General features: G+C 43.9%; 1 protein-coding gene across 2 annotated transcripts in view; it reads left to right on the top strand.

The window, feature by feature from the left end:
* The window catches only part of FGF14 (fibroblast growth factor 14), a 432,965-nt gene that overhangs the window by 57,354 nt on the left and 361,330 nt on the right, over positions 1-14,281 (top strand). The window contains exon 1 of one of the 2 annotated variants that reach the window (XM_007667997.3): positions 13,858-13,989. The exons of the other annotated variant lie outside the window; for it this stretch is intronic. Within the exon in view, the coding sequence (XP_007666187.1) occupies positions 13,980-13,989 (10 nt within the window). The 5' untranslated portion in view covers positions 13,858-13,979. Of the gene's footprint in view, positions 1-13,857; positions 13,990-14,281 lie in introns of those variants that run through there. 2 annotated transcript variants of the gene reach the window in all.

The following is a 14,281-nucleotide window of genomic DNA, read 5'->3' as shown; positions in this document are numbered from 1 at the left end:
GAATCTCCATTTTGGAGATGAGGGAACAGAGGCAGATAAATTAAGTGACTTGTCCAAGGTCACACAGCAGAGAAGTGGCAAAGCAGGGATTAGAATCCCAGCCTTCTGATTCTCAAGCCAGTGCTCTTTCCACTAGTCCAACTTGCTTCTCTTTTATTTCATGAAATTTCTAAGAACGTTCTGGAGAATTTCCTTTGACTCTTTTCCAGGCCCGATATCTTCCAACTAAAACTTTCCTCAATTAGTCAATCCAATTTATTGAGCACTTACTCTTTGCTGAGAACTTGGGAGAGTGTCGTTTAGACTGTGAGCCCGTTGTTGGGCAGGGAATGTCTCTATCTGTTGCCCGAATTGTACATTCCAAACGCTTAGTACAGTGCTCTGCACATAGTAAGCGCTCAATAAATACAAATGAATGAATGAATGAATGAATAGAGATAGTATTCATGACCTCTGTCCTCAAGAGGCTTTCAATCAAGCGAGAGCCCAAACCACTCAAGGTATGTCATAACTCAGGGGCTCCAGCTTGCCACTCCACTTTAGGAAGTTTTTCCCAGGTTGGATCACCTGATGATTCAGCATCTTCTATGGGGAAGTGATTGGATCTTGGCCCCCACATTAGGAAGAAATAAGAAAAATGGTCATGTTAAGGCCATGTTAGGATGTTAGGATATTTTATGCTTAAAGAACCCAATCTCCAGCCCCACAGCACTTATGTACACATCCTTTTACCCTGTCATTTCCCTTATCTGTAATTTATTTTACTGTCCATCTCCCTCTCTAGACTATAGGCAGGAATTGTGTCTACCAACCCTACTGTATTGTAGTCTCCCAAATTCTTAGTACAATACTCTGTTCGCACAATAAGTACTCAATAAATGCCATTTTTCAATTGATAACTCAACATATCTACCAACTCTGCTATACTGTACTCTCCCGGGCACTTAGTACAGTGCTCAGCAAGTATTAAGCACTTAATAAATACAATTCATTCACTGATCAACTGAGACACGCAATGAAATTACACCTATAAGACCCAAGAATCACCCAGGCTGTTCAGTAGTTGATTCACTTTTTCTGGCCTGACTAAATATAATACGAACCAAAACATTCTCTTTGAAAATAGTCCTTTCAGGTGGTCATTGACTATAATAATCATGGTTTTTATGAAGTGCCTACTGGTTAGCAAGGACCGTGCTAAGGTCTGGAGCAAAATATATGATAATCAGTTTGGGCCCAAACCCTTTTCCCCCCGAAAACTCACAGTCTGAGAGGAAGGGAGATGGCGGGTATCTCACTCCCATTTTATATAGGAGGAAGCTGAGTCACAGAACAGAGAAGTGACTTTTCTAAGGTCACAGCAGGGCAGTGTGGAGCTGATGTTAGAATCTGGGTCTCCTCACTCTCAGGTCTGTGTTCTTTCCCCTGGGTCAGGCTCCTTCCCGTATTGCTGCACATCTAAATAATAATTTGCTGCAATGACCAAACATCATTGTTTGTTTCTCGGAATGACAAGGACTGCAGTTTTAATGGCTGATAGGCACAGCAGCTTTCTGGGGACATGCTGCCATTTTAATAATGTTCTTGAAAGGTGGGAGGAATCATTATAAGCAATTGCTCCTTCTTGACAGTTCTGATCACTTTTTTTAGCTCTCTGTCAACCAGATGACTTGATGAATTTAAGTTTGAGTAGCAATGGAAAAAATTTTTAAAGTTCTAGCCACAGAATAATTTATTCATAGAGAGGACATTGTACATTTAATAAGTTATACATTTCATTCCTCCGTTTTTTTAGAAGTCAAAAGCGGTGTCTAGATCCCGGTCGCTCACTTAATCATTCAATAGATAACTAAGAATGGAACAGATCTTGCTGTGAATTACATAATCTGCTTAAAAGCTCTCCATATTCTTCTCATGACAGCCTGAAAAACACAGGGCAGAGAATACGGTTATTAAAGGGTTTTTTTTTTGGTTCTCGCTTAACCACTCGGTATTTAATTCCAGTGAAAGAAAAATCAGGTTAGAGAGATCAAAACAGCAGCTCTAGGAATGTTTTCAAATTAGCGCTGCATGGTATTTCATTTTTCCTCTTATGAAAAAGAAATGTCACAATACAAAGAACATATAACAACGCACCTTTTTAGGTATTAGATAGCTTCCAGGTCTGAGTAAACCAGACCCATCTCTGGGTTTGGAAACCGACACGGGATTATTTACATTTAGCTAGGAAGCCAACTCTACCTCTAAATCTATTTTAGTGTCTGTCTCCCTCGGTAGATTTTAAGCTCCTTAAGAACAGGGATTATGTCTACTTACTCTATTGTACTCACCCAATAATAATAATTATTATGGTATTTGTGAAGCACTTACTATGTGTCAAGCACTGTACTCAGCACTGGTGTAGATATGAGATAATCAGGTCCCACACGAGCTCACGGTCTATGGGGCAACAGGTATTGACTCCCCTTTTGGCAGATGAGGGAACTGAGGCACAGACAAGTTACTTGCCTATGGTCACACAGCTGGCCAAGCTAGGATTAGAACCCAGGGCTTCTGACTCCCTGGCCCAGTCTCTTTCCATTAAGCTGTACTGCTTCCCTAATGGATGACCCAAAGGACTAGTAATATGCCCACTAGTGCTAAAACAAAGGGAATTTTGGATTCCAAACAATATATTCATTCATTCAATCGTATTTATTGAGCGCTTACTATGTGCAGAGCACTGTACTAAGCGCTTGGAATGTACAATTTGGCAACAGAAAGAGACGATCTCTGCCGAATAACGAGCTCACAGTCTAAACGGGGAATACAGGAGGTCTAGGGAACCATTTAGTTGAATACCAATAGCATGATAAATGAGATATTTGAAATATTCCCAGGGGACCTAACCATCTGATTTGGCAATTAACTGAACTGCTATCTTCTTTTCTCTTTCTTATCTATTTTTTATTTTTGTATTTGGCGGGCAGTTTTGCAGCACATTAGTATGTACTGTTTCAAACTATGTTAGCAGCCGTACCAAACTTATCCAGGCAGTCTGTCCTTGTGGCCATTGATGTGCAGAGGGAATATTACAGGATTTTGCATTTGAAAGCGAAGCCACGATTGGAAACAGTTTGAAAATATTGCTATAAGATCTTAATTTTAGTGACATTTTCTGATTTTCTCAAGTGTCAGAGATTTCCAAGTCTATTTCCTAGGATTCAAAAAAAATCAACAGGCCCATAAACACTATTTCCAATATAATAATAATGATTATGGTATTTATTAAACTCTTACTTTTGACAGATACAAGAAAATCATATAGGATCCCTGTCGCACAAGAGGGTCACAAACTAAGAGGGAGGGAGAGCAGATATAATAATAATAATAATAATAATAATAATGATAATGTTGGAATTTGTTAAGTGCTTACTATGTGCAGAGCACTGTTCTAAGCAATGGGGTAGATACAGGGTAATCAGGTTGTCCCACGTGAGGTTCACAGTCTTAATCCCCATTTTACAGATGAGGTAAGTGAGGTAGAGAGAAGTGAAGTGACTTGCCCACAGTCACACAGCTGACAAGTGGGCAGAGGGGGGATTCGAACCCATGACCTCTGCCTCCCAAGCCCGGGCTCTTTCCACTGAGCCACGCTAGATATTTTATCTTCTCTTTAAGATGAGGAGATGGAAGTACAGCATGGCTGAGCGGTTTGTCTGAAAGACCCAGCAGGCAAGTGGCAGAGCTGGGATTAGAACCCCGGGCCTCTGATTCCCACCCTTTTCCCACTAGGCCATGCTCCTTCCAGGTAGTGGCTTTTTTAAGTACAACTGATTGTAATCCAATTAAAAATTCGGTACAATTCATTTTAATATCATTCATTTTACCATTAAAAATAATAGTTCCGTACTCTCAACTCCACCTCTTGTCTGCTGTGTGTCCTTGGACAAGTCATCTAACTTCTCTGTGCCTCAGTTTCTTCATCTGTAAAGTTCTGTTCTCCTTCCCCTAAAACCGTGAGCCCTATGTGGGACAAGAATCGGGACTGACCCGATAATCTTGTGTCTATCCTAGTGCTTAGTCGATTAGACTGTAAGCCCGTCGATTAGACTGTAAGCCCGTCGATTAGACTGTAAACCCGTCGATTAGACTGTAAGCCCATCAAACAGCAGGGACTGTCTCTATCTGTTGCCGACTTGTTCATCCCAAGCGCTTAGTTCAGTGCTCTGCACATAGTAAGCGCTCAATAAATACTATTGAATGCTTGACACAAGATAAGTGCTAACCTAACAGTTCAAGTCCCACATGAGTTTCACTGTCTAAGAAGAAGGAAGGAGAAGGACGCAGCCCCTTTTCTAGAAACCATGAATTTCCGCCCTTTCAGTGTCCAAGTAGAAGGTAGCAGAAAGCAGTTTAAAGGAAACACCAAGAGTGAAGTTCTCCTCACCCTCTATGATTCTGCCTTCCTTGGGCCCTGAAGACTTATTTCTGATCTCAACCTTGATGATTCCATCATTGGGAGAGCCGTCATAACTCAGAGGATGGAGAGCACACCTGGGAGGCAGAAGGACCTGGGTTCTAACTCTGATTCAGCCACTTGTTTTCTGGGTGACCTTGGGCAAGTCACTTAACTTCTTTGTGCCTCAGTTACCTCGTCTTTAAAATGGGGATTAAGATTGTGAAGTCCATGTAGGATATGGACCGTGTCCAACCTGATTGGCTTGTTTCCGCCCCAGCACTTAATACAGTACCTACCATATAGTAAGCACTTAACAAATACCCAAAAAAGACCAAACGAATCAAACAAAAAAATAACCAATCACTTCCTGAAACACACCATCTCATGTCTCTTCAACCCAGAGTGTCATTTTGGCAAAGTATACGTGAACTGCGTGTCCTCTGTTGGTGTCTCTTCGCTTGCCTGTTGATTTTCACATTTTCTGTCTCCCTTAGCTCAGGTAAGAAACTTTGATGGACACAAATGTCTCAACTCCCAGGTCAGTGGCAAATTGTTCCGCTCTTAGTGTCAGCAGTACCCGCATTAAGTCTTTGACATGCTGCTTGTTGTACTAACACATGTCCCTCTAACTTTTCTTCCATTTGTGGCCCCTGGGCTTTTTTGGCCATGAACTGCATTAGTTTTCTTTGAATAATGATAATAATAATTTGTAACTACCGTTTGTTACGCGTTTACTCCGTGCCAAGCTTGTACTAGCTTGTGAGAAGCAGCGTGGTGCAGTGGAAAGAGCCCAGGCTTGGGAGGCAGAGGTCATGGGTTCGAATCCCCGCTCCGCTTGTCAGCTGTGTGACTGCGGGCAAGTCACTTCACTTCTCTGTGCCTCAGTGACCTCATCTGTAAAATGGGGATTAAGACTGTGAGCCTCAGGTGGGACGACCTGATTACCCTGTAAATCTACTCCAGCGCTTAGAACAGTGCTCTGCACATACTAAGCGCTTAACAAATACCAACATGATTATTTATTATTACTAAACATTGGGGTGGGTACAAGATAATTGAGTTGGACACAGTCCCTGTCTCACATGAGGTTCACAGCCCAAGAAGGAGAAAGGAGGGGTATGCAACCCCATTTTACAGGCAAGGAGGCTGAGGGCCACATAAATCGAGTGACTTTCTCCAGGTCACACAACGGGCCAGTGGTGGAGCAAGGACTTTAACCTGACTTCCTGTCCCATGTTCTTTCCACTAGACCACGCTGCCTCTATATTCAGGAAACTAAAGAGACCATCAATTGCAGGGAAGCCAAACCACGAGACAGATGAACCGTTTTAAGTGGTCGGATAATCAGGGAAGCCACTGCAATTGAAGAAAAGATGAAGGGCCTGAATTGCGTCTCAAGAATGGGATTTCGCAGTCAGCTACCCCTTTATTACACAGCTCTCTTTGGAATGTACCCCATCTCTCAATCTACTTTCTGGATAAAAACTCACTGATGGGCCCTGTGGAGTATATCTCCCCTGGGGTTCATTAATTCATTATACACATTGGAGCAGAGTTTATTCATGATAGACCCATTTCACTTTCTGGAGCTACTTGCATATTAAGGGTAGATGTTGGGTTTCGCTCTGAGATATCAGATGAAGTTTGGCATTTATTTACTGAAGTTGACATAGAATGGATTGAACCTACCCCAATGTGGACCTTCGACCGACTAAATTGCTGAGCGAGAGAAGAGAGAGAGAGAATGGGTAGAACGGCCCAGAGCCCAGAGGATAGCATGTCCTGACTTGCCTCAGTGCCTCGTCAGCAGAGCTGGGACATGCTGCTTTGGACATCATCTCCTGTGTGTACGTGTGTGTGTTTGCAGGGACTGAGATGTGGACAGATGGGCTGGGGAACGGGCTCCCATGACTACCGGGCACGTCGATTCGGCAGAGGAGGGACTGTGCTCGTTCCTTGTCTCTTGTGTTACTGTCAGCCAGGGAAAAGTGGCGAAAATGAATCCGTGATTCCCTCGTCCAAACCCCAGCTGGGACCTTTCCATTATTCAAGAGGCTTCCCATGGTCCCTCTTGGGCACTCTCCCTGTTAGCAAGATCTTTTCTCACATTTGAGGTTAACACGGCAAATGGATCGTGAGTTTTTCAGAGAAGACTTTTTTGTTATGGACCAGAATCCTGGCACAGAATGTTGGGCAGCAGGCCTTGGATGAGCATTGTTTATTCACTTCCAGATGTTCTGGGTCGTTTTTGACAGGGCCCGGTATTTTTGGTAACCGGGTAGAAGCTCTGTTTACATTTCCAAACCTCAGAACACAGTCTATCTATCTATCAATCAATCAATCAATCAATCAGTGGTATTTATTAAGCCCGTAATGTGTGCAGAGCATTGTACTAAGCACTTGGGACAGAACAATACAATCGAGTGAATAAACATGATCTCTGTCCTCAAGGGACTTGCAATCTACAGATATCCAAATAAATTGGAGATAAGGGAAAGAGCATCTACGTCTTTCTATATCTATGAATGTAAGTACTGCGGGGCTGCGGTTGGAGGGAGTATTGATTATGGGGTCCTGATCCAAGTGCATGGGTGGTTCGGTAGGGAGGGTGAATAGGGTGAGGAAATTAGAGGTTAGTCAGGGAAGGCTTCTTGGAGGAGAGATGTGATTTTAGTAGAGTGTTGAGGAGGGGAAGAGTAGTGCTATGAAGAGGGAGGGACCAGGCCAGCGGGAGGACGCGTGCAAGGGATCGATGGTAAGAGAGATTCCCTCCCCACCCAGCTTTATACAATGAAGTATTTCCATCTTCTCTAACTTCCTCTTTGGCACTCCGGGGAAAGGTTAGCAAGCAAGAGGCTGACAGCCAGAGAGATGAGAAGATCACAGATAAGAATCATGCTGAATCCCATTGGCAATGTTCCCAAATCTAGTGGACAGAGCACGGGCCTGGGAGTCAGAAGGACCTGGGTTCTAATCCCGGCTCCGCCATATGTCTGCTGTGTGACCTTGGGCACTTAACTTCTCTGGGCCTCAGTTACCTCATCTATAAAATGGGGATAAAGAGTGTGAGCCCTATGTGGACAGGGACTGTGTCTAACCTGCTTAACTTGTATCTGTCCTAGGGCTTTGAACAGTGGTTGGCATACAGAAGCAGCGTAGCTCACTGGATTGCTGAAGATAAAATATCTAGCGTGGCTCAGTGGAAAGAGCCCGGGCTTGGGAGTCAGAGGTCATGGGTTCAAATCCAGGCTCTGCCACTTGGCAGCTGTGTGACTGTGGGCAAGTCACTTAACTTCTCTGTGCCTCAGTTACCTCATCTGTAAAATGGAGATTAACTGTGAGCCTCACGTGGGACAACCTGATTACCCTGTATCTACCCCAGCGCTTAGAACAGTGCTCTGCTCATAGTAAACGCTTAACAAATACCAACATTATTATACAGAAACGATTACCAAGTACTATAATTATTATTAATAATTATTATTATTAACCAGTCACCTACAACACTCAAAACCTGTTCTATCAGTTCTTCCCATCACCTTTATTTTTAACTGCGCCCAGTGGAGGTGATTGTGGGTAGCATGGCCAGACCATCTGCTTATATCCAGGGATATGCGTTCTAGTCCTCTGACCTGGACAAGGTCCTAAAGAGTTTCGTAACTCAGTTTCCTCACCCACTCAGGGCAGGCACTCCCTCTTCTCTCCCAAGGATGTTGGAAATTGGACGCAATCATAAATCAGGTTCTCCCAGGGTGTGAGGTACTCTCGAGTTCAACACCTTTGGAAGCTGTATTAACTCTGCCAAGTCTCTGCGGTGCCATGAAATGTAATACTTTAAAAGAAGTCACTCGCTAAATCAGCAGGCAGACTTCATTCAGTCCATATCCAGACTGTGGGAAGACTTCTTAGGACATCTGTAACTCTCTCGGCACTAAATGGTCCTTCAGATGACTGAAACGTTCTTGTGGTGCTTTCAGCTTGGGGCAGATTCTGAGGCTCTCCTAAGGAAGAGCTAAAAATATGAGCACTGAAGTTGGTCTCTTTCTGGAGATGATATGCCTCTCCGCTCTATGAGTACACTGAAAGGCAGAATGTCTTCCTTTAAGGAGACCCCAGTGAAGATCCCTGTTCTGCTAAATGTTTTGAGTGGAAGGAGAAATGCAAAAATCTCCATCAACAGCTGCATTTATAGCATGTCTACTCTATAGGCACAGCGTGGGAAGCAGCGTGGCTTAGTGGCAAGAGCACGGGCTTTGGGAGTCAGAAGACATTCATTCATTCATTCATTCATTCAATAGTATTTATTGAGTGCTTACTCTGTGCAGACCACTGTACTAAGCGCTTGGAATGTACAATTTGGCAACAGATAGAGACAATCCCTGCCCACTGACGGACTCACAGTCTAATCAGGGGAGACGGACAGACAGAAACAATAGCAATAAATAGAATCAAGGGGAAGTACATCTCGTTAACAAAATAAATAGGGTAATAAAAATATATTCAAATGAGCATGGGTTCTTATCCCGGCTCCACCACTTGTCTGCTGCATGACCTTGGGCAGGCCGCTTCACTTCTCTGTGCCTCAGTTACTTCATCTGCAAAATGGGAATGAAAACTGTGAGCCCCACGTGGGTCAACCTGATTACCTTGATCTACCCCAGGGCTTAGAAAAGTGCTCGGCACATAGTAAGTGCTTACCAAATGCTATAATGATTATTAGTATTAGACAGAGCATTGGAAACTGTCAGAGGAGTATGAAACGGGCTTCCGGCTCTTCGAAACTTAAAAGACTGAGTATAGATGAAAATGATAATAACAAAAGGAAGAACCCTACTAAATGAATGGGTCATAAAGTAGAATGCTGAAGTGATTGAGGGAGGCATATGACCAGGAAGGGAGAATTAGTTGGAGAATGGTCTCTGGAGAGGGAGGCTTTGAAAGCTGGAGGAGATGTGAATTTGAACTGGGAGACCGGAGCTTCATGCATGGAAGGGATAGCATGAGCTGTGGGTCAGTGGAGGGAGAGCTGCACTCTAGGCACTCATAGGAAATATTTTTGGAAAAGGGAGTCCAGTGAGTTGAGGTGTAAGAGAGAGAACTGGTGACAGCAAGAAGACCAGGCAGGAGGTTGTTGCAATAATCCCACTAGAAGGAGGTGAAGGCCTGAACCAGAGGAGTGGTCATTAGGATGGAGAGGGAGAGAAGGCTCCATGAAATAAGATAGAGGAAAACCTTGCAGAATTATGAGAACGACTGAAGTGAATGGCGGAGAGGAGTCGAATATTCATTCAGTCAGTCGTATTTATCGAGTGCCTACTGTGCGCAGAGCACTGTACTAAGTTCTTGGAATGTATAATTCGGCAACAGAGACAATCCCTGTCACAGTCTAAAAGAGGGAGACAGACAGCAAAACAAAAATATGATACCAAAAGTGTGAATTTCTGGGTCCGCGTGAACGGCTCTCCCGCTCCCTTCTTTATCGCCGTCGCCCTTGAATTTGCAGCCTGTATTCACCCCTCCCTCAGCCCTTCAGCACCTATGTACATATCCGTAATTGATTTATTTATGTTTAAATCTATATCCCATTCTAGGCTGTAAACTCAATGTGGGCAGGGAACGGGCTATCAACTCTTCTATATTGTACTCTTCCAAGCTGTTAGTACGGTGCTCTGCACAGAATAAACACTCAAAAATATGATCGGTTGATTGAAAGTGATGGGAAAATTAGGTGTGGTTGAAAGGAGTCTCATTAAAACAGAAGGCCGAGCTAGCCTTAGGAGCAGCCACGGGAGGTCATATAAAACAGGAACTCAAGGAGGAGCAGGAAAGAGTGTTTCTGGATAAAGTCGATGCTCCGTAGGACTTGTCCAGGAGAAAAGAGGAAATTGTTCCAGGAGGCAAATGAGAAATCCTGTGAAACCAGAAAAAAAAATTCCCTCCCTAGGGATGAGAGGAAACTCAGAAACCTCCATTGACTTTTAAACAGAAATGAGGTTGTAAGATTTCATCTCTCACCATGGATGAAAGGAAGTTGGAACCCTCAACTGCAACACAAGATCTCTTTAAAAGAACCCCGGAGCCTGAGTCGGCCTCAACCATCCCTCTCTTGTACTCGTCTCACATATTGAAAACTGGCCATGCGCTATGGAGTCATATTAGGTCAAGGTGGAAGGAGGTGGTTTTTGGAAGGAAACTTGGATGCGCAAGTAAACATTTTTCCAAATTTGGAAAGCTCATATGGCCTGTGGGTGGCGTTTTGGATGCCCCAAGACTCAGAGCAGCATGATAATCTGGTTCTCAAATTTTATGTAGTTTGACATACAGAACTTGCTTGTGTCTAGAAATATATCTAGATACCTCTTTAATTTATGGGCTGTTTTTCTTAGACAACATCAGATGGTTGGAAACTTCACTGGAGAGTTAGGGTGAGGAATTAGAAGTCAAGTCTTCCTATTATCAGGTTTGCCATAAATGTACTGTATGATCTGGAATAAAACCTCACAGAAAATAATAACAATAATATTACTAATAATAATCACAGATCTGTTCTCGACTCCTCTGTAAAATGACGGATGTCCATCTTGCAAGACTTCTGTACAATTTCATTTAGGTATGTACTTGGAATTCTTCATAAAAACATGCCATACAAGTACAGACTATTATTAACAGTTGAAAGACGTGAAACCATTAAGAAGCATGGCAGAATTTCAACTAACAGCTCAAGAAGAAATGGGTTGGCTGTGAGTTAGTCATCATTTTTGGATGATATATTTCAGAACATGGTGCATAGCAGTGGAATATATCAAAACTGTTTGCAAAGCTTTTTGTGAAATCATAGGTTGCAGTTCAAACATTCATGGAAAATGGAATTTTCCCTTTGCTCTTCAAAGCTTCCCTCATTGACCCTTACCATTTTGTCATTTGGATTCCCATTCAAATTTCGGGCAGATATAACAGGCTAATGTCTGAGAAGCAGTGTGGTTTACTATCCCAAGTGCTTAGTACAGTGCTCTGCACCCACTAAGCACTAGATAAATACAGTTGATTGATTGATTGATTGATTGAAAGAGCTTGGGCCTGGGAGTCAGAGGACCTGGGTTTTAATCCTGGCTCTGCTACTTGTCCGCTGCGTGACCTTAGGCAACTTCTTTGTGCCTCAGTTGCCTCATCTGTAAAATGGGGATTAAGACTGTGAGCCCCAGGTGGGCCATGGTCCGACCTGATTATCATTTATCTATGCCAGTGCTTAGTACAGTGCCTGGTATATAGTAAGCACTTCCTAATGTCATTTGAATAATGATAATATTAAATAAAGGCATCTCTTTCATGTTCTTGCTATTTAATTTCCTCACATCTTCACACTTGCAGATTAGCTTGGGAACAGGTTTTTTTTTTTACTGGCTTATTTTCCATTTCTGAGGCTGCCTCTCAAAATATTTCCTTTGAGGAAATTCCCAGGCATGTTGAGGCGTCTCCCCTTAGAGAAGGAGAGGGGAGATCTGACTGCAGTGACCAAAACCAGAGCTGCCAGCTCCTCCCCGGGAAGCTAGACCATGTGCGGCCCAAGCAACGGCAGAACAAGCGACTTCGACGGAAACAACTCAGCTGAACTGGCTTCACTGGGTCAGTTCTCTTTGGTTGGAAACACGCTACCCAGCCAACACCCCCAAATGACCACGAAATGGATCGGGTGGGGTCAGATGATCGATTGGGTTGGTTCTAGACGTAATAATAGTGACGTGGCTCAGTGGAAAGAGCCCGGGCTTGGGAGTCCAAGGTCATGGGTTCGAATCCCGGCTCTGCCACTTGTCAGCTGTGTGACTGTGGGCAAGTCACTTCACTCCTCCGGGCCTCAGTTACCTCATCTGTAAAATGGGGATTAATTGTGAGCCCCACGTGGGACAACCTAATGACCCTGGAACTCCCCCAGCGCTTAGAACGGTGCTCTTCACATAGTAAGCGCTTAACAAATACCACCATTATTAATAGTGGGTATTTGTTAAGCGCTTAATGAGTGCCAAGCACTGTACTAAGTGTTGGGGTAGAGAAAAGATAATCAGGCACTACCTAGGGTTCACAATCTAAATAAGTGGGAGAACAAGAATTGAGGCCCCATTTTACGGATGAGAGAGCTGAGGCGCAGAGAGGTCAAGTCGCTTGCCGGACGTCACACAGCAGACGATTGGTGGAGCCAGAATTAGAATGCGAAGCAGCGTGGCCTAGTGGATAGAGTGTGGGCCTCGGAGTCAGAAGGACCTGGGTTCTAATCCTACCTCTGCCAGTTGCCTGCGGGATGACCTTGGGCAAGTCACTTCACTTCTCTGCAGCTCAGTTTTTCATCTGTAAAATGGGGATTAAGACTGTGAGCCCCATGTGAGATACGGACTGTGTCCAACCCGACGATCCTCTATCCCAGTACTTAGTGCATCGCCTGGCACAGAGTGAGCACTTCACAAATACCAAAAAAAAAAAAAAAGGTCTTTTGACTCCTAGGCCCATATTCTTTCTACTGGGGCCTGATGCTTCTACAGATATAGTAGCAATTAGAGAACAAGGGTCTAGCAGAGGCCCCAGCTCTCTTTCTCCTCATTTTATCGTGCATATCTAGATTGAAGCCGATCTGCTCTCAGGCCATTATGCTCCTCTCAGATTTCAGCATGGCATTTGGACAAGATAAGGATAGCTTTCAGTAGGGTGGTTACAAAAGATGGATAACAATGCCAGTTTACCCTGCACTTCACTGATTGAGAAACAGCTTCCACCACTACAGCAAACTGCCTTTAGACACAGTAACTGCCAATCCAGAGTCTTCTTTCGGTGTTGATGCAGACTTGACTCATTTCAGTCCTCGGCGGAACAGCTACGCAGGTCCAGGTTGGGGGTGTGGGAAGAGGGGAATGGGGCCTTCCTTTGGCCAACCTCTAGGACAATGCAGAGAGGGCTTCCCTAAGTCCTCATTTCCCCCATCTGCCCTCTCCTCTTTCTCAACTATAAACATGACCGTCTAATACGCACTTTGGTGCTCATATCAGCCCCACAGCACTCAAGTGCATATCTCTGTACTCTCCTCTTTCCTTTATTCATAATTTATTTCTATGTTTATCTCCCTCTGTTGACCGTGAGCACCTTGTGAGCAGTGGTCGAATCTACCAACTCTGTGCAATGTACTTTCCGAAGGTCTGCACACAGTAAGGGCTCAATAAACCTCATTGATTGGTTGATTGTTTCCTTGCCCCAGCACCATCAAGAGGCTGTTGTCAAACTGTGGTGCAGAAAACAGTTCAAGCTGCAGCTGCTTGGACTGTTATTCACTTTTTAAAGCAGGCACACACCTGTTTCTCATGGAGAAGGATAGTTAAGGAACTGAGGGTAGGCAGGGCAAATTACTCTTCGGTTCCTCTCTGTGCTGTTCAGAGCTTCACGCAAGCTCGCTCTACTTGCTTTCCTTAAGAAACTCTGAATTCAGCCACTTGGAGAGCTTTTCACAGTTATAATTTGACCTTTTCAAGGATTGCTGGCTTAGCAGACCAGGGAAAACATGAAGTCTGGTGAGTTTTAAAGCAATTGGGTTGCATTAGTTTACAAATGAAACATTTGAAATTTGGTTGCTTGTGTTTTACTTTCCTCCCCAACTGTGATATTGTGGAAGTGTCTTGTTAGTGGTCTCTCTTGGGGTTTTTCCAGTGGTGAAACAGGCCATATTAGTGGGTCGGTCTTATAGTGATCAAGTCACAGTTAGAGTTAGGGTTAGGATATGGCTAAGTGACATGATTGTTTAGGAAGTGCCCCCAAAAGTGTTGTTGTGGAATGGCAATATTCTTCGGGGTTGTGAATTTGAGC

Source organism: Ornithorhynchus anatinus, chromosome 10 (assembly GCF_004115215.2).
Source record: "Ornithorhynchus anatinus isolate Pmale09 chromosome 10, mOrnAna1.pri.v4, whole genome shotgun sequence".
Lineage (NCBI taxonomy): Eukaryota > Metazoa > Chordata > Mammalia > Monotremata > Ornithorhynchidae > Ornithorhynchus > Ornithorhynchus anatinus.
Note: the sequence above shows the minus strand (reverse complement) of the source record. Positions and strands in the feature narration are given on the sequence as shown.